A 25,705-nucleotide genomic window follows, 5' to 3' on the forward strand; every position below is an offset into this window, starting at 1 on the left:
ATAAAGGGAACTTGTCTTTCCCCCCAGCCCTCGTTATTCTGACTGGACACTCCACAGAGAGATTCCATTGGGTCCATGGTGCGTCTGAGCCAGGAGGTAGTTCTCCAGCAGATGGTATGCATGTGAACTGGTGGGGGCTCCTTTTGGAGCTTTTCCATTCTATTTTCCATTCGGGATGTTATTAGAGGTTGGATATGGCTGAGAAAGCTTCTTCTTGACTCAAGTCGCTGTGGTGGGGGTTCAGGTCCATGGAGATTGTGGTGTTCACCTGTTGTGGCTTTTGTAATCTTGATTTTGCTTATAACTTCCCGCCTGAAGTGGGAGGGTTAACACCGGCAAGGAGATGTAGGTTGTTTGTGTTGGTGGGTTTCAGACATCCAGTCATCAGGCAGCAGATGTTGTTCAGTGTCGGCTCTCGTTTCTTTGCGTGGGTTGATCTATCTCTGACAGCTAAGGGCAGGCATATTCTGCAGATGAGTAGCACGGGGCCAGGGCCGTTGTTCTTAGGGTGGATGCTGTGGCTCCCCATTTTGAGGTGGTTAGTTTCCGTAAGATGTTGTTTCGAGACTCAACTTTGGATTTGGTGTTGATGATGTGGTTCTTGTAGGAGAGTGTTTGATCCAGGGTGACTCCTAAATAGACTGGCTGGGGGCAGTGCTCAAGCGATGTTCCAGATCATTGGATGTTGAGAGGTCGGTTGGCTTCACGGTTCCTGAGGTGGTACGAGCATACTTGGGTTTTTGCAGGGTTGGCATGTAGGTGATGATTTTGTTCATAATAGAGGAGCAGCTCATCTAGGGCATTGGTAAGGGTTTGCTCGCACTGCTTCAAACGTATACTCTCTTGAGATGTTACAGAGGTTCGTGGGCATAAACGAAACGTCCGGTCCTTTGGTCTGTTGGCTGGTCATTGTTGTATAATGGAGGTCCAGGACACTGCCTTGAGGTAAACCATTTCATTGACGTCGCCAGCGGCTTTGCATGTTGTTCAAGACTACAAAGAAGCGACAGGTCATTTGTCAGCTTAAAGGTCTTTTTCAGGAGAAGGCGATGATTCACAGTGTTGTATGCTGTGGACAGGTCAACAAAAACGGCTCTCTGGAACCCATCTTCAATGTGTTGAGTGAGGTTCAGTAGATGGGTTGTTGTGGATTTTCCAAGACGTAATTCGGCTTATTGAGGGATAATAAGTGGTTCATTGATTGGGGAGAGCCTGAATTAGGTGATCAAATAGCTCTTACGGGTGTCATGGGGCGGACGCTCTTCGCATGTGTGATGCCCACTCATGTGTGCCAAATTTGTGTATTATTTTCTGTGTCTATGAAACTGTTTTGGCGATCCCCCCATTTTTTGACCAATAGGTGGCAGTTTTTTGTTTTTTAGTCTCCTCAGAATTAAAAACTTTGAATTTTTTTGGTTTTCTTGCTGCTTCTGCTATGATAGCGGTAATCACACAGACATTCGCCTCGACTTTTTAACAAATAGGGAAAGGGGGAAGTGATGTATGCCGTAAAGCAGTCAGCACATTTGTAGTTTTTTTGTGTGGAGGCCAGGGGTTCCTACCATCCACCTGGAAGCTGCTTAGTGCCAGTAAAGGTGATACAGACCCCCTCAGGCCATGACAGAGATGTCATTCAACCTGTTCTAAGTCGATGCACCATCAAAAAAGTTCAGAAAATATTAGATGAAGGCTGAAAAGTTACTTAGTGTTGGTTTAATGCTGAATTCGGATTTTTTACTCGGATACGATTTGTTGTTTTTTGCTGTTCACATTACCATCTAAAATGTGGTGTGTGTGTGTGTATGTTTGGTCCTGCCTCCGCTTCTTAAAACAAACCCTAAAATAAAGATTGTAAAGTGACGTAAAAGTTGCATCAAATCTGCCTTAGCTGTTCACACTGGGGTCACATTAATCAGATATGAATCTGATTCAGGACCAGATATGGAAGTGGTCTAAATCTGATTTGAAAAAATTGGATCTGGGCCAGATTTGAGTGTTAACACCACTGAAAAGATCTGACCTGGTCGCTTGATCCCAAAAAGATCGTATTTGAGACACTTTTGCCGGCAGTCTGAACGTAGCCTTAGTGTAACTGTCAAAGAAACAGAAAAGCAGCATATGAGTCCAAACAAGATTTTATTGTGTTGATGAAACACAGAAAGAACTGAACATTCAGCTTTTATGATTAACCGACATGTTTATACTGAAATCAGCTGTTTTTGTTGATTTCGATCTAGTTATTAATCATCATTTTGTTGCTCTTCATAGATCTACACAAAATAAAAACTATATAACATAAAATAATCAACATCAATCAAACCAAGGTAAATGCAATGAGTGAACCATTTTACAGATGAAAACGTTGAGAATAGAATGAAAAAATATACTTAAAAAATGAATAATAATAAACATAAAAACCACCACAAGTCAAAGAGAAATAAAGATTGTTGGTAATAATGAGGCAGCAGGAGGACAGGTGCAGTTTAACAGGTTCAATTTTCAGACTTCTTCCTTTAAGAAATAAACAATGATATGATCATCCTCTTTATCTCTAACTGCTCTGATCCACTGTCACTGACACCTTCACTGGTAACAGCTTCACTGGGAGGAGATCACCAGTTCCCATTAATAGAAACATCTTCTCAGTGAAAGTGTGTGTGAAGGTGTGTATGTGTGTGTTAGTATCAGGATCAGAGAACGACAGTTTTCCGCTGGTCAAGTCCAGATTCACTCTGATCCTCTGGAGCTTCTTCTGCAGATGGAGATAAATGTCTGGATCTGATGGTGAATGTGCTGAGTATTTATCACCATTAAACCATATTGTCCATAATCCAGACTCCATCTTCTTTCTCTTTCTCTTCACAGACTCTGCTATCACACCCAGTTCCCACCCTTTATTGTCTCCAACCTCGACATCCCAGCTGTGATTCCCTGAGTTAAAACCCTCAGAGCCCAGGACACAGCAGGAATAACCAATCCTCTCTGGATTGTCAGGAAGCTGCTGTTTGTCCCCTAGTCTCACACTGGTCAGATCTTCAGACAGGATGAGTTCTGGACCAGCAGTGTTTGGGTCCAGAACCACAGGACTGTAGGAGACCATGTCCTTCATCTTGTTCCAGATGTTGAAGGTCAGGTTGCCCAGGTGTTTGGCCTGGTCTATCAGAGCTCCTGAGTCCAGCTGTGGATGCTCCAGCAGGGGGCGCTGCTGGACTCTTTCCACTGCAGCCTTGTAGTTGAGCAGGAATGAGACGTCTTCAGCTCTCAGCTCGTCCTCTGTGGCTCTGACTGTGTGTGAAAGAGCTGCTATCTCTCTGCTCAGAGCCTCCATCTTCTCCTTCATCCTCTGACTCTTCTGCTCCTCTTCCTCCCTCAGTGCAGCCATCCTGGCCTCCTCTTCCTCTTCTAGAAACTGGTGAAGCTTCTTAAACTGCTCCTTAATCTGCCTCTCTGTGTGTCGGGCCTGGACCTTAATGTGTTCTGCTGTTTGATCAAACTTCACTTGAACTTCTTCAAAACCCTTTAACTTCTTCTTTAACGGCTCCAGAGTTTCCTCGAGTTCCTTCTTGAGTGGTAAAGCAGCTTCATTGATGGGTCTGAATCTGTGGTTAGTGTGTGTTTCTGAGTCTCTGCAGATGTGACACACTGGCTGCTGATGGTCCAGACAGAAGAGTTTGAGTTTCTCAGAGTGCAGACTGCAGAGAGGCTCTGAAGATCTCTGCTCTCTCTCTAGTAAGAAGGCCTCACACAGGTTCTTCAACACCAGGTTACAAGGAGGTTTCTTTCTTGTAGATCTTGTCTTACAAACTGGACACAGTCGATCTTGTTTCTCTCTCCACCATCTCTTCAGACAGTCTTTACAGAAGCTGTGGCTGCAGGACAGAAGAACGGGATCTCTGAAGACCTCCTTACAGACCGGACAGCAGAGATCCTCCTCTGATCTGGAAGCCATTTAGTCTGTGAGTGAAGCTGAAAAGACAAAAGACAGGAAGTAGAGTCAGTCATGGCTTCCCTTCCTCCTCTACTGACTTGACTGAAGTTTACTGTGACTCTGAGTCCAGGTTTTAGTCTAACTCACCTTCAGTGTGTGGAGTGTCAGCAGGTTGAAGCAGCAGTGTTGCAGAGATGGCAAAATTACCCAGATTCTTTACTTGAGTCGAAGTAAAAGTACCTGTGTAAAAAACGACTTTGGTAAAAGTGAAAGTACCGATCCAAATATCTACTCAAGTAAAAGTAAAAAGTACAGGCTCTGAAATTTACTCAAAAGTATTATTAACTCTTTGACTGCCAGCCATTCTCACAGCAGCTTCCTCCAGCTTGCCAGGCATTTTCCAGCTTTTTGACTGATTTCCGTAGACCCACCATAATATTATGTACTGTTACTACATACACATTCAACCCATCAAAGGAAAGAAGAGGGTCTCTAGTTTCCAGCAAAAAAACCTGTTTGTTTCTATCTTGTTCCAGTCTTGTGAAATTGACGGTTGAATATAGGTTAGTTTAGCCCAAAATGCCATTTTGGCACCAAAATCTTGAGAAAAAGAGGTTTTTGTGTCGGCTGTCATTTTCAGGTGAACCAGTACAATTGGCTCCTTTATATTTTGCTTTAGTGACGCCTCAACATCTGTACAGTTGTTCTCTTGTAAACAACAACTAAATCAACACTGACAAATGACTTTTGATGACAAAAGACAAAATATTTAGCTACTGACACACACTACTGCAGCCTTTTTTCTTTCTTTTCTTTGAGTTACAACTTTTTCTTTCCTTTTTTTTAGTGTGTGTGCGTACGTGACGTGTGCGTGTGCATACGTGTGTGCATACGTGTGTGTGTGTGTGTGTGTGTGTGTGTGTGCATGCGTGTGTGTCTGTGTGTGTGTGTGTGTGTGTGTGTGTGTGTGTGCGCGCGCGCGCGCGCGGATCAGTTCGACAGGTTTTTGTAGCCGAAACACAGCGCTTTAGATCAGATCCAGCTTCCTCTGGTCAGCAGGCAGCGGTCTCACTCACTCTCTCTGTCTCACACACATCTACACACACACAGCCGACAGCTCTGGCTGACGCCCCCTGAACTCACAGCCACAGACATGTGCGCTCACAACAGAGTACAGACACTCCCACCACGTTTACCTCTCGTCACGTTCGCCGGCGCCGTCCGTTCCTCATTCACACTACTGTAGATCGCGGGGTTTTCAAGCTGCTATCCGAGTGATTTCTCGCAAAATCTGGCGACTTTCCAAACGCTCTTGATGACTAACGATGAGCGATCAACGGGGTTGTTGTTACTAACGTTTGTGCTTTGTATCACGGAGCTGCATGGAGCTTCGACGAGCTGCCGAGCCGCCATGAGCCCCGCCGCCGCCCCCTAAGCTCTCACCGGCGGCCAGATGTCACGGAGCGGCGCCGCTGCAGTCAGACACCCGCACCGCTCCGTGAGGGGGGGGGGAATACGCTATATTTTTTACATCTCTCAATCCAAATGTGTTTTTCTGCACTTTATTTTGATGATACAAGTCTGATCTTCACAGAGGAGTAGGGCAAGACATTCAGCATGGCGTTGCCATTAAAAAAACGCTAAGACGAGTTATCTCGTCTTTGGCAGACTACGCTTGGATTCGCTAAGACGAGATAACTCGTCTTTGGCAGTGAAAGAGTTAAAAGTAAAATGTATTTATACTGCACGATTCACTGCAAAGCAAATAGCCTACTACTAATTTATATTGAATCCATTTTATCAACGTTATTGTTTGAACAAACATTGTTCGTAAGTCTACCGGTGTACTTCACCATAGTCAGTCTTAGGCATTTGTATTGTACACTTCAACATTACATTTTGGACCAGGATTGGCTTCTGAACTGTGGTGTCACAAATCATGCCCGTAGTCCCAATTAATCAGCTTTTTTCATAGCACATCAGGCAACAATTGTTTCTCACTGTACAGGTGGTGTGTTATTCTGAATGGCACACCCAGGGACTAAATATTAAAATAACTACGCTTCTCTGGCCTACAAAAAATACTGTGTCCCTGCCAAATAAAATAAAAATGAAACAAATTTTCACACTGTGCCGTCAGTGAAGAAGCTCAACTCATGTCATTGAGACACTTCAGGGGCGTTGTTATGGCCCTTTTCCACTAGCGCGACTCGGCTCCACACGTTTCTATTCGTAGTACTCAAGCGCGACGTCCAACACGAGAATCAAACCCGCTCATTTTAAAAACCCAGAGGCAGCAGCGGCCACTGATCTGTACTGAGACTGTTGTTGTTGTTCTGTCACCTGAGTTCAATGACAGCTGTGTGAGTGAGTTTGGAGCTGATGAGAGGAGAGAAAAAAGAGAGCAAGACGACCCCGACCCCGCTGAGGAGGCACTATGAAGACTCAGCTCAAGTCGAGCTGTAATTTTATTTTGCCGCGAAAACCCTGATATATATATTTAAAAAAGTAACGAGCCTTTTGGGGAAATTTAAGGAGTAGAAAGTACCGATATTTGTATTTGTACTTCGTTACTTGCCATCACTGCAGTGTTGTAGCTGGACTCACTCACAGGAAGTTGTTAGTTTGGTCTGAAGCTGAATCTGATCGTCTCGAGTCTCTGGAGGAAGAAGCTGTTTCCTGGTTTGTCTACGGTGAGTCAGATAAGGGGGTGGAGCCTTGTCAAAAAAAAAAAGAAATCTCAATAAACTTTATGGTTGTACATACAAAGCTGGCCAGCTCTCCCTGCCCCCAACAACTGTATCAGGCAGGTGCTCCAATATTATATGTATTATCAAAAATAAATAAATCACAGTTAACTAAGGGTATTATTAGTAATGACAGTACACTATACTTTTAATTAAAAAAGTAGGGAGGATAATTAATTGTTGTGGTCACTTTCTTTAGTTTCCAGGGTGGCGTGTGGTTGCAACAGAATCACAATCGCAAATCGCAATATTTTCCCACCATAATCGCAATTGCACATTTTTTATCAAATCGTGCAGCACTACTGTATACTTTGTGCTACTTCAACAATTAAATCAAATTGTGCAACTTCTTCTGGATAGATAGATAGATAGATAGATAGATAGATAGATAGATAGATAGATAGATAGATAGATAGATAGATAGATAGATAGATGTTTCCTGTCTCTAGAATTAAATATAAATGAACTGTACATTAACCAGCTAATCATTCTACAATGTAGCAGTTATCACTCACTGAGTTGTTCTATTTTAACGTTTATATCTTATTTCTATATTTAGCCTATACTTATATGAATTTAATTATTTTGTTGTGTTGTGTTTGTGCTTTTATTTGAGTGAATAATCTGAATGTTCCCCCCTCTTTAACTGAAGGAAGTTCAACACTGTTTCCATAACCTGAGAGGATTGTACATCAGACTTAGCACTACAGCTAGGGAGCCTTTATGATGCTAACAGTATTAGCATAGAGATTTACCACAGAGAAAAATAGCAACAGATTTTTCCCCCCAATGTTAATTTCTTTAACATGGATAAACAGAGTTACAATGTTAAAAACTAAAGTGAAAATTGTGTGTAAAATGGGGGTTAGCCTAAACCGTGACATCCAGCATTCAGATTCTAGATTGCAGTGCTAGCTCACTCACCCTCACCCCGTGATGGTGGCCTCCGAGGACAAAAAACTGACGACTGGGAGTGGGAGCATGGAGCGATGAGGTGAAGATGTCTGCTGTTTCCTCCTCAATCTTCTTAGTTGGTTTATTTATGAACGTGAAACTGTTGAAACGTGCTTGTCAGTGCTCTCTGGCTGGCTGGATTTTCCGTTCAGGCTACAATACAAACATGGCGGCACAAGATGGCGTCGTTCTCTCATTTTTGCTTGTAACGACCAGAAATAAACCTCTCGCTTTTTATTAAATTCCTAAACCCAGGCTACTGTGGGCCGTAGCCAACGCCAACAGAACCAAAACAAAAGAACGTCAACCACCGCTCACTTCTAGTGACACAACCCCTGTTGTGTCCGAAATCACTCACTCTATTTATTCCCTCCTCCCTACTCCCTATATAGTGAATTCAATATAGTGGACTATATAGTGGACTCACTGGTCAAATAAAAAAACACTTTCGGACACTACTCCGCCGCACAGTTAATGACGTATTACGTCGCGTAATTAAAACGTTCTGACAGCGATTGTAACAGCTGGTGCACATACCATGGATACAACCATGGCAACGGCCGGTGTAGAGGAGTAAAGCAATATATTAAGCGGTAATATATATATATTTAAGCATCAAAGATGTTCAATCAAACCCACATACCGTAGTTTGAAACAACATTCAAAACACACACAGCCAGTGTCACAACTAAGCATAATGTCGCTAGCTTAATGCTAACGTTAATGTAAAACACCATAGACGGGCTAACAGAAATTAGCATCGCTATCCAGAGTCTGTGGTCAGTTTATAACACTTGTTAGGAAATTTGCTCCGACGTTTGTTGTGGGAGTCTGTGGAAGCCGTGACCGGACAACTCTGGCAGCCTGGACACATTTATTGAGGCTGCTGCACTACTGCATTTATTTGGTAGCTACACCGGTCGTTCTGGGCCGGTGTGTTAACGGCGTCGATCCGTGACCGCAATGCATGATGGGATATCTTGCTCCGGTTAGTGACCATCGGATGCTCACTACATTTCGCGGTGAATTGTGGGATAGATTCAGTGCACTATATAGTGAACATTAATAATCACTAAACATTCGGACACCACTACAAAATGGCGTGGTCACTATATAGTGCACTATATAGTGAGTAGGGGGTGATTTCGGACACAAATTAAACTGTCTTTGCTTCTAGCTTTCCTCTCCTTTTTCCTCTTCTCCCAGGGCGCTCACGGCAGTTCCCGCTCCTAAAACAGCAACACGTTGCCATGGCAACCTACCTTCATGGACGTAGGAAAACCGAAAACAGAAGAACTCAAGGACAAACTGTCAGTCTGACTGTTTACAATATAAAATAATAATTATAAGGCTACGGAAACCAAATCGATTTAATTTTATAGCAGTTATACATATTCATGGGTCGTATATTCAGATTTTGCGAGTAAAAACCTTATTATCAACTGGACAAACAAACGGAGGAGAAGTGTAGTACCGGTTGTTTCCAGTGGGGCGGATGGCGGCGCTGCAGCGAAGAACAAGTCTAGAAGGAGCGGAACCGGAAATGAGTGTCTTTTGTTTTGAAGAGGGAAATTTAAAAAGTCGCCGCTAGTGATAAAGAATAATAACACACACACACACACAAACCAGCGGAATAAAAACAAAACATAACACCGGGGAACCAGAGGGAAATGGCCGCGGACTGAACTCCTCCACCCGGGAATCTGAAGTAGGTCGACGGACTCGTTTCTGACGAACTCTGCGTCACAGTTTAATTTAATTTAATCGATATTTTCCACCGTTTGTTTGGACTTCGCCGCCTTGTCTTTTTAATTCCGCATGTTTACATATAAATGTGTGTTTTTTTATCCCCTCTGTCCTGTCGTTAGTTTTACTTTTTACATTTGAACCAAGTTTAACTTCTCGTTTTGTTCCCATAGTTGTTGTTATCGATCCGACCGTTAACGGCCATGTAAAGTTAACACGCCCCTGTGTCAGGAAGTTCAGCACAACCTCCATTGACTAGTATTACAGCAGCTATAACCATGATATAATGCAAAATACTGTTTTTATCTGTTTAAAATGGGATCCATTCATAATACGGACAAGTGCAATACGACAGACATCAGTTCAGAAACATAACATTGCAGCAAAAGGAAATTAAAACTGGAAAAACATGAAGACACCACTTAAAAATGATCAGTTTCTCTGATTTTTATTATTTATAGGTATGTGGGAGAGTAAAATGAACACTTTTGTTCTCTCGTATAAACTATAGACAACATAACGTTGTTATTTAGAGCATTTCCTATCTGCAGAAAATGACTACCTTAAAATAACAAAAAAAAGTGTTAAGTTTCAGACCTCGAATAATAATAATGCAAGCAAAACAAGTTCATAATCATTTAACACAACACTGTTCAGAAGAGAGAGAGTTCAGAAATCAACATTGGTGGAATAACCTTAATTTTAATCACAGCAGTGGTTTTTATCGTCTTCCTCATTAAATATAGATGTGAATCTGATTTATTTAAAAGAAATAAACATTTAGAGTGGTCTCTTTATGTTTTCCAGAGCAGTATTTATTACCTATATATGAGGGTCAATGATGTGATGTAATTATAAACATCTGACTATATACAGGAAAATGAGTCTGTTCTCAAATGTAGAATAAATGTAATTCACTTTTTACAATGCATGTTTCTATGTTTACATCATTTGTCACAGCTAATTTAGCAGAAAGCTTTTTGTTTATAGCACATTGCAACACCAAAACGCTCTGGCGGACAAGTTGTGAGCTGCACATTCACCACGCTATGAGATAATAACACAACGTTACCAGACAGAGTTGTTTTAGAGGGAAATACAGAGACTGATGATGAAAAACTGTCCCTGAAGGCAACGTGCATCAGTGGTTTTGCATGAATTTCCCTCTAAAACAACTCTGTGTGGTAACGTTGTGTTATTATCTCATAGTGTGGTGAATGTGCAGCTCACAACTTGTCCACCAGAGCGTTGTGGAGTTGTTGGATTGTGTATTTGATGAGTTTGATGAGGGAAACCAAGAAATCCCATAATGAGCCTCCGTAGCGTAGCTCTGAGCAGCTCACGGCTCTGCTCCGCCGTTCTAAAAATAGCTTGCACCGACAATTAAAGGTAACGAACTTCTTACTTTAGGTTGAGTTTGTTGTTGTTACATTAGAAACTTGAGCTGCACAACTACAATATGACAAAGGAGCTGCTTTTCAATTGTGTCTCGACATCAGTGAGTTCGTGACCTTTGACCCCTGCGTTGCGTTGTGTTGTGTGTCCCAACAGGATCTTCACACACCAACATGAAGAAGAAGGTGAGGAGGACGCAGGTGTTCGACCCCGACAGCCTCCAGGAAGACTGTGAGTCACCGACACACCGAGATACACTGGTATAGAGGGTATGCACATGACGTCACGGTACTCGGAAGTCGCTGTGGAACGTCCACTGAGTGGCAAAAAGACGAGTGGCAGAGCCGCCAAAGTTTAAAAACGACGCAGTAACGGAGCGATTTCCTCTGAGCCCACACAAGTCTGACATGTCTAGCTTTGCCAGCATGTAAAGCAGCAGCATGACCTAACAGAACTGCTAAAATCTAGAGGATACGTCTCACTTTGACCGAGTTACATTCAAGAACCTGTTCTCAATGACGGAAAGTAAATTCACTGGAGCGGTCATTTTTGTTGATCAATCAGCTGTGTTTACAGTTTCAGGTGTCATAGTTATGATGTTTAGACAGATAAATTAGTCCTCTAACACATCCTACAGTTTGACTGGTCAGAGTTTTTCAGAATAAAAGCAGCTCCTGTTTAAAGCAGAAGTAAGTGATATATTTGTGTTAATATAAGTCTTAAAGGGATAGTTCAACATTTTGGCAAATTGGCCCATTGCCATAATCGCTATAGTCATAGCAGTAGGTTCATTACCTTTAATTGTAGGTGTAAGCTATTTTCAGTACGGCGGAGCGCAGCAGCTGGCTGCTCAGAGCTACGCTATGGAGGCTAAGGGAATTTCTTGGTTTCCCTGATTAAACTCATCAAATTCAACATCCCAAAACTCCACAGCGCTTTTGTAGACAAGTTGTGAGCTGCACAACCACCACGCTATGAGATAATGACGGAACGATACGAAACGGAGCCGTTTTCGAGGTAAATTCATACAAAACCGCTGATGCGCGTTGCGTTCAGGGACAGTTTTTCAGCAAGCAGTCTCCGTATTTACCCTGTATTTACCTCGAAAACGGCTCCGTTTCGTATCGTTCCGTCATTATCTCATAGCGTGGTGGTTGTGCAGGTCACAACTTGTCTTTAAAAGCGCTGTGGAGTTTTGGGATGTTGAATTTGATGAGTTTAATGAGGGAAACCAAGAAATTCCGTTAGCCTCCATAGCGTAGCTCTGAGCAGCCAGCTGCTGCGCTCCGCCGTACTGAAAATAGCTTACACCTACAATTAAAGGTAATGAACCTACTGCTATGACTATAGCGATTATGGCAATGGGCCAATTTGCCAAAATGTTGAACTATCCCTTTAAATAGTTGTATCTTCCGACAGCAATCACTTACATAGAGTGTTTGGTCTGAAACACGGGTCTGTCAGTCCCTCTGCTCTGCTCTGAGCCGAAGAGAAAACATTTATCGTATCCTACAGTTTTTATCCAATGAGGAGAGAGAACGGCATGCAGGGCTGTGTGTGCAGCCAAGGAACGCCGTGAATGTGGCGACGTAGGGACGAGGACTGTTATGGTGCGTTCAAGGAAACTCGTGTTTTTCTGACCTGTGAAGTCGTACCAGTTCGATCTGGTACGAGTTCACCGGTCAGAAGTTACGAGTGGCCGTTATAGTGACTTTCACAGGTAAAACAGGTCGGAGAAACACGAGTGGGTTGCCTGGAACGCTACAAAGTCGTAAGTCCTGACTTGAAGCTGTAATTTACGATTTCAAAAGCCTGCCTGGAACGCAGCATTAGCGAAAACCACCGGATCGCTTACTTCTGCTTTAAGTGTCGGGAGTCACTGTCAGGACGACAGTAACAGCTGTAATCTCGTCCCTCTGCACAGTAACAGCAGCCTGTCAGTCACTCTGCAGGTGCCGCGCTCACACTGTGTGTTACTATGGTTACAGGAAGTGTCCGTGGAGCCGACGGTTGTGTTGAGCTGGTTGTCGATTCCTTTTGACATCAATTTGTTTTGATATAAGATATTTTATGTTTATGAGTCCACCGCTATCCGCCAGCACGTTGAGGGAGGTTTGTTTTGCCACTCAGTCCGATCGAACGGGGCGTTGCCGAGGGCAACGTGACGTAAACGCATACCCTCTATATGTGTGTGTGTCTGTGTGTGTGAAGCTGCTGACATGTGTGTGCGTCCGTGTGTGTGTGTGTGTTCAGGTTGTGTCCTCTGCAGGTCAAGTGATGATGATCCGGCCATGTTTGGGGAAAAGGTCACACTGAAGGAGCACAAGCTGTCCGTCCACTACCTCTGCTTGGTAAGTGTGTGTATTTGTGTGTCTGTTTGTGTGTGTGTGTGTGTGTGTGTGTTTTAACAGCTGACGACACATATGTACAAATAGATGATGTGTGTGTGTGTGTGTGTGTGTGTGTGTTCAGCTGACGTCCTCCGGTGTGTACCAGCGGGGGGAGGAGGACGAGGGCGTCTTTGGTTTCCTGGTGGACGACATCAAACAGGAAGTCCGTCGCTCGACTCGACTGGTGAGGACGATCATCTGCCGTTGTGTTTTACTGTTGTTGTCTGTGTGTGTGTGTGTGTTTTAGAGCCGCAACAATTAATCGATTAATCAAACAATAATTTATTATTAAATTAATCGTCCAAATTCTCTGATTTCAGCTTCTTCAATGTGAATATTTCTGGTTTCTTTGTTCCATGAATGCTTATTAAACCTCAAAAAAAGACAGCTGACGTGTGAAAACTTTCTTTTTAATTCTCTTATCGAACAAAGAGAACATATTTTTGCCAAAACAAACAGGAGCTTCAAACAAACTCAGACGTTGTATTCCAGCTCCATTTGCAAACATGTCGTCTGTCTTGAAGTGAACAAACCCCTCGGTGTCTGTTTGATAGAGCTGCAACAATTAATAGTCAATTATTAAATTAATCGTCAACTATTCTGATAATCTAATAATCAGTTTGAGTCGTTTTTTTTTTAAAGAAAAAAAGTCCAGATTCTCTGATTCCAGCTTCTTAAATGTGAATATTTCTGGTTTCTTTGTTCCTTTATGACAATAAACTGAGTCTCTCTTTGGTTTGTGGACAAAACAAGACATTTGAGGACGATGTCGTCTGCTGGTTTGAGAAACACTGATTGACGTTTTTAGACATTTTATTGACCAAACAACTAATCAATTAATCGTTTAAATAATCGACACATTTATTGATATTGAAAATAATCGTTAGTTAGTTGCAGCCGTAGTGTGTTTACTATCTGTGTGTGTGTGTGTGTGTGTGTCAGACGTGCAGCGGCTGTAAGAAGAAGGGCGCGTGTGTCGGCTGTAACGTCAGGAGCTGCAGGAAGATGGTTCACTTCCCCTGTGGCAGGAAACACGGCTTCATCTCCCAGTTCACCGGCATCTTCCCGTGAGTGAACGCGCACACACACACACTGACTACACAGTACACACACAGCAGGAAGTGTCTTAAGAAGTTCTTAAAAAGGTCAAATGTCATAAAAAATCTTAAAAAGTGTTTTGAAAATGAATTTCTTTAAAAGTTTTTATAAGAGTCATAAAATGTTAAAGTTTTAAATGTTGTTATAGACGTCTTAGAATATCTGTAAAACGTCATTAAATATCCTCAAGTCGAAAGTCAACGTTTAAAGCTAAAGTTTAAAAGGTTCAGAAGTCTTTAAAGGGATAAACTCTCAGTTAAAAAGTTTTTACAACAAAGTCTTTAAAAGAGTCTGAAACGTCAGCAAGTCAAAAAGTTTAAAAATGTTTTTCTTAAGGCTGTCAAAGTTAACGCGCTAACGCAAATCAAGAGTATTAAAATGATAATTCAAGGGTAATTTGCGAGTAATCGCGAGTTAACTATGACATTCATGAGATTAATCGCGATTAAATATTTTAATCGATTGACAGCACTAGTTTTTTTTAAAGTGTTTTAAAATGTCTCTAAAAGTGTTTTATGATCAATAAAAAAAGTAATTGAATATTAAATACTGTTTGAATTTGTCAGCTCACAAACATTTCCACTGATCGATCTCTTACCGTTTCCTTTGTGACGTCACAAATCTCTGATGTCACGTGACTTCCTGTCCAGTGACCCACCGTGTGTGTGTGTGTCTGTGTGTGTGTGTCTCTGTGTGTCTCTGTGTGTGTGTGTGTGTGTCTGTGTGTGTGTGTCTCTGTGTGTGTGTGTGTGTGCAGGTCCTACTGTCCGGACCACGGTCCGTCTCAGACTCTGAGTGTCGGCTCAGACTTCAGTCTCCCTCAGTCCTGCTCCGTCTGTCTGGACGCCATCGAGCCCGTCCTGTCCTACTCCGTCCTCAAGTGTCCCTGTTGCCACGGCAGCTGGTTCCACCGCGACTGCGTCCAGGTACGGAGACGCTCTGGTCAGGTCGATCTAGCATCAGCAGCTCAAACGTGACGAGGCAGAAAAGAGTCGGGAATAAAAAGAAAGAAGAACTAAGAGAATAAAACTATTGTTAAAATCTGTTTTTATATGTTTTTAAAGGGATAGTTCAATATTTAGTCAAATCGGCCCATTGCCATAATCCCTATAGTCATAGCAGTAGGTTCGTTACCTTTAATTGTCGGTGCAAGATATTTTTAGAACGGCGGAGCAGAGCCGTGAGCTGCTCAGAGCTACGCTACGGAGGCTCATTATGGGATTTCTTGGTTTCCCTCCATCAAACTCATCAAATACACAATCCAACAACTCCACAACGCTCTGGTGGACAAGTTGTGAGCTGCACATTCACCAGGCTATGAGATAATAACACAACGTTACCACACAGAGTTGTTTGCATGTGTTTGAGGGAAATGCATGCACGTTGCCTTCAGGGACAGTCTGTGTATTTATTTACTTTTCCTCATATTAAAAAGCCTCCAAAACAGGCGATCTATGAATAACTTTAAAGAGAATTAAAAGCACAAATTAAATACATTACCCACAGTTTATCTACAGATTTAATTTGACAGTAGGTACTGGTTCTGATCGGCCCTCCAGCGCCTATGATTATAAATAAACATTAGATTTAAAATGAATTAAATGTTTTCGCATTTGAATGTTAATAAAAATATTTAAAACCAACTATTTATTTAAAAAAAAACAGTAAAACTATAGAATAAAAAGTCTTAAACTCTAAAAATGTGTTTTTCTGATGTAGTGAACAAACTCCGAGCCTCATGAAGTCATGAACATAAATGAGGAGTTTGAAAAACTTAAAAAAAAATTAGCGTCATATGTTTAAGTTTGTGATTTAAGTGTGTGTGTATGTGTGTGTGTGTGTGTGTGTGTGTGTGTGTGTGTGTGTGTGTGTGTGTGTCTGTGTGTGTGTGTGTGTGTGTGTGTGTGTGTGTGTGTGTGTGTGTGTGTGTGTGTGTGTGTGTGTGTGTGTGTGTGTCTGTGTGTGTGTGTCAGCGTCAGGCCCACAGCGCCGGCCTCTTCTTTTTCAGGTGCACGCTCTGCAACAACAAGGAGAACTTCCAGGAGGAGATGCTGCGGATGGGCGTCTTCATCCCCGAGAGGTAACGCACCGTCGCCATGGAGACACACACACACACACACACACACACATGGACTGCTAGCTCACTGCGTGTCCCGTTCTGTCCCGTCCTGTCCGTCCTGCAGAGATGCATCATGGGAGTTGGAGGCGAACGCGTACTCGGAGCTGCTGGAGGTTTACAGACGCTGCGACGCGCTCAGCTGCCTCTGCAACGGCGGACGATCGCACTCAGCCAAGACCGGGTACGAGATCATCGACCAATCAGAACCAGGGCGTGACGTTGAGAGTCATAGATAGATAGATAGATAGATAGATAGATAGATAGATAGATACTTTATTAATCCCAGTAGGGAAATTCAGGTGTCTCTCGCTCATCCAGATAATAAAAAAAAAAAGCAATTAAAACGCAGACCAGTACATATAATAACGGGACAATAACATAAAATAAAATAAATAAATAAACACAAATGAGGCAGTACAGTACACTACACTACACTACAAGTGGAGCTATAGAATAAAATCACAGTATAAAATCATCACAAACTCTATCTCTATATGTAATCACTATTGCTGCAGCTGAATAACATAGAATCGTTCACTGCAAGTACTTCACATTAAAACAAAGCACCTTAGGAATAATGACTCGTTATAATTTCAAATCATCTTAAAGTGGTAACTTGTTGTTTTTTTTAAACTCCATGGATCTGATATAAAACAAAACAAAAACTTCTGGGGGACTATCAGCAGAATACGTCTGTGTCTATGTGTCGTAGTTACTAGTTTTACTGCTAGTTTGAAAAAATCAACCACATTGTCGTTTTTATAATATAATATATAATCGTATCGTCAGACGGGGGGCGGGGATCAGACCATACGAGTTTCGCTTTTACCGCGCACTACTGTCGTGCATGCGCCCTTCTCTGTGTGTGTGAACGACAATAACAGAGAAACAGCGCTATGCGGAGATGAATGTACGGAACGATATTGTGTTGGTCGAGCCAAAAGTCGAAAAATCTATTTGTGGCGGACGTAATTCTTTTGTGGCGGACCACCACGAATAAATGAATGTGTGGGAAACACTGTATTGGGTGAGTTACAACCAGGTTTATTATAGTTAAATAACTGAGAGAACAGTGAAACAATAATTTCTCTCCTATTTCGTTGTACAGTTATGCATAACGACAAATAAATTAAGTAAACTGAAAAACAATAAAAAAAAACTAAGACTAAGACTAAATAAAATCAAAATAAAAACTAGTCAATTCCTCAACAATAAAAGCTGAACTAAAACTGATTCATCACTTGTTGAACTCACTAAAACTAAAAAAATCAAACTGAAAAACTAAATGAAAATGAAAACTAATGAACATATAAAACAATAACAACCTTTTTAAGGTTTTAAACCCTAACCCCCTCCTGTCTCTGACCGTCTCAGGTGGTTCGAGGTGATCCGCTGTCGGCTCTGTGGCTCCAGAGGAACTCACAGGAAGTGTTCGGGTCTGAAGCTGGACACGCGGGACTGGGCCTGCTCCGACTGCACGCAGGCCACCGACGGCCGAGGTCTGACCCGCCATGTGACTCACTCACTGGGTTTCCATCCACATGTATCGAATTTAAGAGAGGATTTTGTGAAAATGCGCAAAAAGCAAATGCGAATTTATGACCGTTTCCATTCATTATTGTTTTGCGATTATTGGGAGAGGAGGAGTGCGCCGTGAGATTACGTCATAAGAGAGCGTGAATGTATCCATCAGCTGACACTCAACATCATGGACAATTTACGTACTTTCCGGACTATAGACGCACCTGTATAAGCCGCACCAGCTAAATTTTAAAAGAAAATACATATATAGGCCGCACTTGAATATAAGCTGCAGGTTTTCATGTTGTAACATGAGATATTTACACAGAAAGACAGTAGGAACTGTGACAGTCTGCTCGCTTTTCTGCTGTTTTGGTTACGCTCCTCTCCTCCATGTGCATCTGTTGACAACAAAGCCGGCGAAAAATCAATAAATGTAGCGGTGGATAACGTTACATAACGATGTTACAGCGTGTGTTTGTGTCGTCTTAACCGTCATAAACAAAAGATTATGGGTTACGGAGCGCGTTTGTGTTGCGGGGTGCAGAGACGAGAGCTGGGAGACCGGGGCGTCGTTCTCCATTTCTTTGAACGTCGGCGGGTGAAGGGACTTTTGGGAAGTCGTCGTCCAGCAGCATTTCACCCACAAACTCTGGCTCAATTGGCATAACCTGTTTCCATAACAAAAAGTCACATTTCCTTTAATCGATACGCTGACAAATCCACCCCCCCAAAGCGTAAAAACTTTTATGCGCATTTACTGCCTTTTTTCGAATTTCCGGCATATTTATTCGCAATTTTTGAAAATGCAAATAAAAAAAGGTGGATGGAAACACAACTACTGACTGACTGACTGTGCTGTGCTCTGATTGGTTGATTCTATGTGAACCGTCTCGTGTCTCTGTCTCGTGCAGCCTCCCTGGTCGCGTCTCCTCTCGGGGGTCAGAGGAGGAGCCTCCTGTCCAAACGCCGCCTGTCGCCCATCCACTCCCCCGCCGGCCGCAAGAGGTACGACAGTGTGATGTTATTAAAGGGATAGTTCAACCGTTACCTTTAATTGTCGGTGCAAGCTATTTTTAGAACGGCGGAGCAGAGCCGTGAGCTGCTCAGAGCTACGCTACGGAGGCTCATTATGGGATTTCTTGGTTTCCCTCATCAAACTCATCAAATACACAATCCAACAACTCCACAACGCTCTGGTGGACAAGTTGTGAGCTGCACATTCACCACGCTATGAGATAATAACACAACGTTACCACACAGAGTTGTTGTAGAGGGTTATACAGAGACTGATGATGAAAAACTGTCCCTGAAGGCAACGCGCATCAGCGGTTTTGCATGTATTTCCCTCTAAAACAACTCTGTGTGGTAACGTTGTGTTATTATCTCATAGCGTGGTGAATGTGCAGGTCACAACTTGTCCACCAGAGCGTTGTGGAGTTGTTGGATTGTGTATTTGATGAGTTTGATGAGGGAAACCAAGAAATCCCATGAGCCTCCGTAGCGTAGCTCTGGGCAGCTCGCGGCTCTGCTCCGCCGTTCTAAAAAATAGCTTGCACCGACAATTAAAGGTAACAAACCCACTGCGAGAGACAAAAAAAAGTGTAATTTGTGTCCTGTGAGCAATGTGAATGCTGACAGTGCAGAAAAACGGGAACATTCAAACACATTCTGAACCATGCTGCTCCCTCACTAACAGCTCTCCCTCTCCCTCTCCCTCTCCCTCTCTGTGTCTCAGGCCGTCGCTCCCCGTCTCCCCCGTCTCCCCCGTGTCCCCGGAGCAGCTGCTGCAGACGCTGCTGCCTCAGCTGCGGCCGCTCCGCGTGCAGCCGCTGGAGGTGTGTGGGAACCAGGCCCTGGCGGCCGGTCTGGACCTGGTCCGCCGGCCCGACTTCGACCCCGCGGCCTCGCTGTCCGTCAGGTCTGTGGACTCGCCGCCTCCTCCCCCCCCTCCTCCCCCTCAGTTCGAGAGCTCAGGAGGGTTCATTTGTTCATTGTTCATTTGTTTGTTGTTCCTTTTTTATTGTTTCTTTTGGATCCCCATTGGCCTTCATTGAAACGAAGACTGTTCTTCCTCGGGTCCATGTTAAACAGAGACAATTAAATCATTACAGCATTTTCACAGAAGAATTACATGAAGTCATTCAGAGCAAATGTTTTACCATGATTATAGAAGAGTTACATGAAGTTATTGAACATAAATATATTAACATGATTAGGGATGTCACGATTACAAATTTTCTTGGTACGATTATTGTCAGAGAAATAATCACGGTGTTACGATTATCACGATTATTATGCATTAGGCTAATTAATTTCACAACACTATGAATGTGTAAAATCAAATATAGTCAAAATATAATTACATTACTCATTGTAACACAAAATATTTCAAATATCTATGAATATATGACCAATTATTTACCCCCCTGGGGAAATGTTTGAAATATTCAGGTCATAAATTGTCATCTATACCAAATGTTTACATTTATTTTAATCATTTTTTGTTTTATTTTGTGTTTTTTTTTTAATACAAATGACACACTAACATTTAAATTCCTACCGATTCAATGTTACGTTAAATAAATGGACCAGTATCGATGCATTCACCTTTATTTTTGCGCCACATCTGCCGATAAGGTTCCAACATCATCTTATTTGGGAAGTGACGGTATTTAATTTAGGAATCTTTACGATTAATTAATTGTGCCGTTTAATACCGCGATTAATTGTGAAAACAAGTAATCGTGACATCCCTAACATGAAGTTATTGAACATAAATATATTAATGATTATAGAAGAATTATATGAAGAACTAGAAAGCGTTCCATAAGGAAAACTGTGTGTGAATGCTGAAGCCATGAAGCCATGCTAAATTAGCAGAAGACATTGACGAAGAGAGTAAGTACAGGATTAACATTCAGTAAACATTAAGCTTTTTTTTTCCTATATACCGTGATAAATCAAAGACCTGTCCGGTGATTAGCTGGATAGTTGAAAGTGTTGAACCAAACCAAGGGAGAAAGAGAGAGATTGTAGATTGAAGATGATAATGAGAAAATAAACCAGAGATAGAAGTAGAAGTTCTGTGTGAGGTGTGACTGGAGCTCCATCTGCTCGACTCTGAAAAAGAATGAACTGTGGTAAATGGGAGCAGAGAGTAGAGAGCTCCCTGGCTGCATTTAAAAAGTATTTAAAATTATTCTCCAAGTATCTGTGATTTTTTCACCACATTTTGAGCCAGAGGACAAGTGTGGCTACAAACTGTTTCCAGAATCATGAGTGTAGAGTTTCATTTGTAGCTTTGGTGACAGTTTAAAGAGAAAAGTTCCAGTCGCCTTTGTGGCTCTCCTGCACTCACTCTGACCGACACAATACATTGAAAAGTGAGAAATTCGTCAAATGCTTGTGTTCTTTGAAAGACTTTATAGCAATAACGGTATAAGATATGAAAGAGCTGTTTAGAAGTTCAACACTGTAAAGGTTTGTTAACAATTTAAGAGTTTAATGAAGCCTGTAGGTGAAAGTATGTGGAAGCAGATGAGGTTCAGAGTTTAGGAGTTTGAGGACCGTTCCAATGCATTTCCTATGGGACATGGAGAATATCAAAAAGTTGAGTGACAGCAATAATATCCCGAAGAAGCTGCACAATTTGACAAATTGTTGAAGTTGCACAAAGTATGTAGGACTAGTTGGTATGTAGATACCACTAGTAGATGGCCGACACGAAGAACAATAGTGTTGCTTTCAGCATTCACTAATTACATTAAGTCATTCAGAGTACAGTAAATATATTAACATGATTATAGAAGAGTTATATGAAGAATTGCATGAAGTTATTCAACATAAATGCATTAATATGATTATAGAGTTCAACGTAATTTCATGACGAATCACAGCTTCCTTCAGTTTCATTTTAAAACTCGACACCAGCGCTATACTATACACATTACCTTCTTCTTAGATGCATTGGTTCTGGGTATTTGTCACATACAATAATACAAGATCATTGCAGTGAAATGATGTGTGCATATGCTCCAGTGACAGGATAACAACATTAATCTGACTGAAAAGACACTGATCACTGAACATCAGATAATGAACATTCAGCAATTCATTTAAAAGGCTTAGTACTAGGACTGTCAAACCTCCCTTCAAATTAGATGCTTTTTATGTTAAATACTCAAACTTTTAATGTTTTATTTTAGCTCATCATATAGGCTACACCTATACCAGTTTATTATGTAACATTTGCAACACACTTAAGTTTTGCCAACTCAATATAAAACTTCAAGAAGGGAAGTCGAAATATTATAAGTAGCGGTGCAACGGATCAGAGTTCATCCATGATCTGTTCCGATCGATCTCCACGGAGGTAAATTCAGAGACTGTTGATGAAAAACTGTCCCTGAAGGCAACGTGCATCAGCGGTTTTGCATGAATTTCCCTCTAAAACAACTCTGTGTGGTAACGTTGTGTTATTATCTCATAGCGTGGTGAATGTGCAGGTCACAACTTGTCCACCAGAGCGTTGTGGAGTTGTTGGATTGTGTATTTGATGAGTTTGATGCAGGGAAACCAAGAAATCCCATAATGAGCCTCCGTAGCGTAGCTCTGAGCAGCTCACGGCTCTGCTCCGCCGTTCTAAAAATAGCTTGCACCGACAATTAAAGGTAACGAACCTACTGCTATGACTATAGGGATTATGGCAATGGGCCAATTTGACAAAATGTTGAGCTATCCCTTTAACGAATTAACTTCCTATCGTCTAAAAAACAAACGAACCAGCAAACTAAAAGGCTTAGCGCCAGAGTGACCGTACTTTTATTGGCGCCTCGACCTCTGACCTGCGTCTCTGTCCAGGTTCAGAGACGAGCAGCAGACTACGTTTCCCAGCAGCCCCCGGGACGGGAAGCAGACTACGTTTCCCAGCAGCCCCCGGGACGGGAAGCAGACTACGTTTCCCAGCAGCCCCCGGGACGGCGAGGCGGCGCGGCGCCACTTCCTGAAGCTGCTGGTGCAGCAGATCCAGGACTCGGCGGTGTTCGAGGGTCCGGACGGGTCCAAGAACCTGGCGCTGGACGCCCAAGGTACCGAATCCACCGCCTGCTTTTACTTTGACAGGGCTCGGGCCGGGCTTTTATTTTGAAAAACGCTGTTGCCATACATACACCGAGTCGGCAACCAAGGAAACATCACTTCCGGTCAGAGCCGTGGGGGGAAAACAAACCGATTCCCCCATAGACATACGTGTGAAAACGCTGCATTTTAAACCTTTGTCTAACGCTTGTCCACTGTCATGTCTTAGTTTGAATCACTTGTATCTGCTGACAAAGAGCTATATACCCAGGGGGCAAAATCCCAGTTTTTTGAAAAACGGACACGGAGCGTTGTAAAAGGTTTGACACCAGAAATGATATCTAGGAACTTCAAGGATTAAAACCTGGGTGGACAACCCGGTCAACTAGCTGCTGGAAAGCTACATGGGCCAAAACCCCTTTCTGGGGTCATTTTGCTGGCAAAATGATGTAAATGCAAATATTTAGGTACTACAATGGAATAAATAGTCATACAACTATAAAATTTGGCAGAGAGTATCTTGACACATAGGGGGAGGCATGAAAAAAAGATTCTGGGGTTTGTTGCAATTCGATTTTAAGATATCACCATCAACATCCCAAAAAAGACAAAAAAAAGTACTGTTCGCCTGACAAATTCTCATGAAAATTATTATTTTTCAGCACTTTATGGAGAATATCTATGCCAAACATGTATATAGAAAAGTTCCTTAATTCATAAGCTTCCATTTGAGTCCAAGATAGCCTTTCTATCTCCAAAGCTCCACTTGCTGTGGCCAACGGTCTTCTCTATCTCTCTGTTCACTTTGGGGAGACCAGAAATAGAATGGTTTCTGATCAGGCCAGTTAACATGGAGTTTTTCACAATAGGTGTTGCATTGTTTGGAGACAGCCTGTAGCTTTCCAGTAGCTAGTAGAAAGATTATTTCTTTCTATCTTTTTTTCATGCCTCCCCCTATGTGTCAAGATACTCTCTGCCACATTTTATAGTTGTATTTATTCCATTGTAGTACCTAAATATTTGCATTTACATCATTTTGCCAGCAAAATTACCCCAGAAAGGGGTTTTGGCCCTCTGTAGCTTTCCAGCAGCTAGTTGACCGGGTTGTCCACCCAGGTTTTAATCCTTGAAGTTCCTAGATATCATTTCTGGTGTCAAACATTGTACAACGCTCCGTGTCCGTTCTTTTGCTTTGCCCCCTGGGTAATATATTAAAAAACTCATCACGATCGGGTCGATTGTTGTCCGTACATTTTAAAATATTGGCTCTTTCACAGTCAGTCACATCCGTCTGTCTATGGAGGAACTGTTTGTCTTCCCCCATGGCTCAGACGTTTAGGTGGCGTTCCCTTGGTCGCCGCCGGCCAGCTCTACACACTCGGAGACGATGCCTAAGAGTTGTTGTGAACCATTTTGCACCGCAAATAAATAGAAAAACCACAACCTGAACTTTTATATCTTTATACCCAACCATACCCCCAGTTGCATTTCCATCCACCTTTTTTTATTCGCATTTTCAAAAATTGCGAATAAATACTTGGATGGAAACGCCAGAAATTCGAAAAAAGGCAGTAAATGCACATAAAAGTTTTGACGCTTTGGGGGGGTGGATTTGTCAGCGTATCGATAAAAGGAAAATGCGACTTTTTGTTATGGAAACAGATTATGCGAATTGAGCCAGAGTTTGTGGGTAGCGACGTTCAAAGAAATGGAGAACGACGCCCCGGTCTCCCAGCTCTCGTCTCTGCACCGCAACACGAACACACTCCATAACCCGTAATGTTTTGTTCATGACGGTTAAGACGACACAATCACACGCCGTAACATCGTATATGTTATGTAACGTTATCCGCCCACACTAATGAATGGAAGCGGTCATAAATTCGCATTTGCTTTTTGCGCATTTTCACAAAATCCGCTCTTAAATTCGATACATTTGGATGGAAACCCAGCTTGTGAAAGAGCCAATATTTTAAAATGTACGGACAACAATTGACCCGGATCGTGATGAGTTTTTTAATATCTAGCTCTTTGTCAGCAGATAAGTGATTCAAACTAAGACATGACAGTGGACAAGCGTTAGACAAAGGTTTAAAATGCAGCATTTTCACACGTTTGTCTATGGGGGAATCGGTTTGTTTTCCCCCACGGCTCTGACCGGAAGTGACGTTTCCTTGGTTGCCGACTCGGTGTATAACAGTGTGTCTCTCTCTGTTGTGTTGTGTGTCTCTGTGTTGTGTGTGTTGTGTGTGTGTGTGTGTGTGTGTTGTGTGTGTGTAGCGCTGCGTGACGACCTGTACTTCGACGCCGGCTGCCTGCTGGCGCTCTGTCTGCTCCACGGAGCTCCGCCCCCTTCCTTCTTCTCCGCCGCTCTCTACCAGTGTCTCTTCAACTTCCCGCCGAACCAGCCGCTCGCCGTCGCACACATGACGCCCGACACACACCTCACACACCAAGTCCGCCGGGTGAGTGCCACCAAACACACACACACACACACACACACACACACACACACACACACACCCTGTTCCCTCTGATGGAAATCAGCTCGGATCTAAATCTGGTGCAACCATCTTTTCATTTTTTTTCCTTTAAATGATTAATGTAATTGCACACTGTCCCTTATTAAACTAATAAACTAAACTGTATTGACATTAAAGGGACATTCCGGCTAATGTTTAAGTTTAAAGGACAATTCCAGTCAAATCCAACCTGTGGCTCTAGTTTC

At 42.5% G+C, this 25,705-nt stretch overlaps 2 protein-coding genes across 2 annotated transcripts in view; one reads left to right on the forward strand and one right to left on the reverse strand.

Moving 5' to 3' along the window:
• Positions 1 to 2,551: 2,551 nt before the first annotated feature.
• LOC146963225 (nuclear factor 7, ovary-like) overlaps positions 2,552 to 25,705 on the reverse strand; it is a 59,709-nt gene continuing 36,555 nt past the window's right edge. The window contains exon 2 of the mRNA XM_085767687.1: positions 2,552 to 3,966. Coding sequence (XP_085623813.1) covers positions 2,552 to 3,949 — 1,398 coding nt within the window. The 5' untranslated portion in view covers positions 3,950 to 3,966. The remainder of the gene's footprint in view (positions 3,967 to 25,705) is intronic.
• The window catches only part of g2e3 (G2/M-phase specific E3 ubiquitin protein ligase), a 28,779-nt gene continuing 12,233 nt past the window's right edge, over positions 9,160 to 25,705 (forward strand). Inside the window, exons 1-13 of the mRNA XM_085767671.1 lie at positions 9,160 to 9,337; positions 10,927 to 11,001; positions 13,024 to 13,121; positions 13,243 to 13,344; positions 14,103 to 14,227; positions 15,016 to 15,184; positions 16,232 to 16,338; positions 16,442 to 16,558; positions 17,752 to 17,876; positions 18,813 to 18,906; positions 19,637 to 19,819; positions 22,834 to 22,988; positions 25,258 to 25,442. Coding sequence (XP_085623797.1) covers positions 10,944 to 11,001; positions 13,024 to 13,121; positions 13,243 to 13,344; positions 14,103 to 14,227; positions 15,016 to 15,184; positions 16,232 to 16,338; positions 16,442 to 16,558; positions 17,752 to 17,876; positions 18,813 to 18,906; positions 19,637 to 19,819; positions 22,834 to 22,988; positions 25,258 to 25,442 — 1,518 coding nt within the window. The 5' untranslated portion in view covers positions 9,160 to 9,337; positions 10,927 to 10,943. The remainder of the gene's footprint in view (positions 9,338 to 10,926; positions 11,002 to 13,023; positions 13,122 to 13,242; positions 13,345 to 14,102; positions 14,228 to 15,015; positions 15,185 to 16,231; positions 16,339 to 16,441; positions 16,559 to 17,751; positions 17,877 to 18,812; positions 18,907 to 19,636; positions 19,820 to 22,833; positions 22,989 to 25,257; positions 25,443 to 25,705) is intronic.

This window comes from Trachurus japonicus, chromosome 22, assembly GCF_045865225.1.
Source record: "Trachurus japonicus isolate A0001 chromosome 22, Traja_1.0".
In the NCBI taxonomy this organism is placed as follows: Eukaryota; Metazoa; Chordata; class Actinopteri; order Carangiformes; family Carangidae; genus Trachurus; species Trachurus japonicus.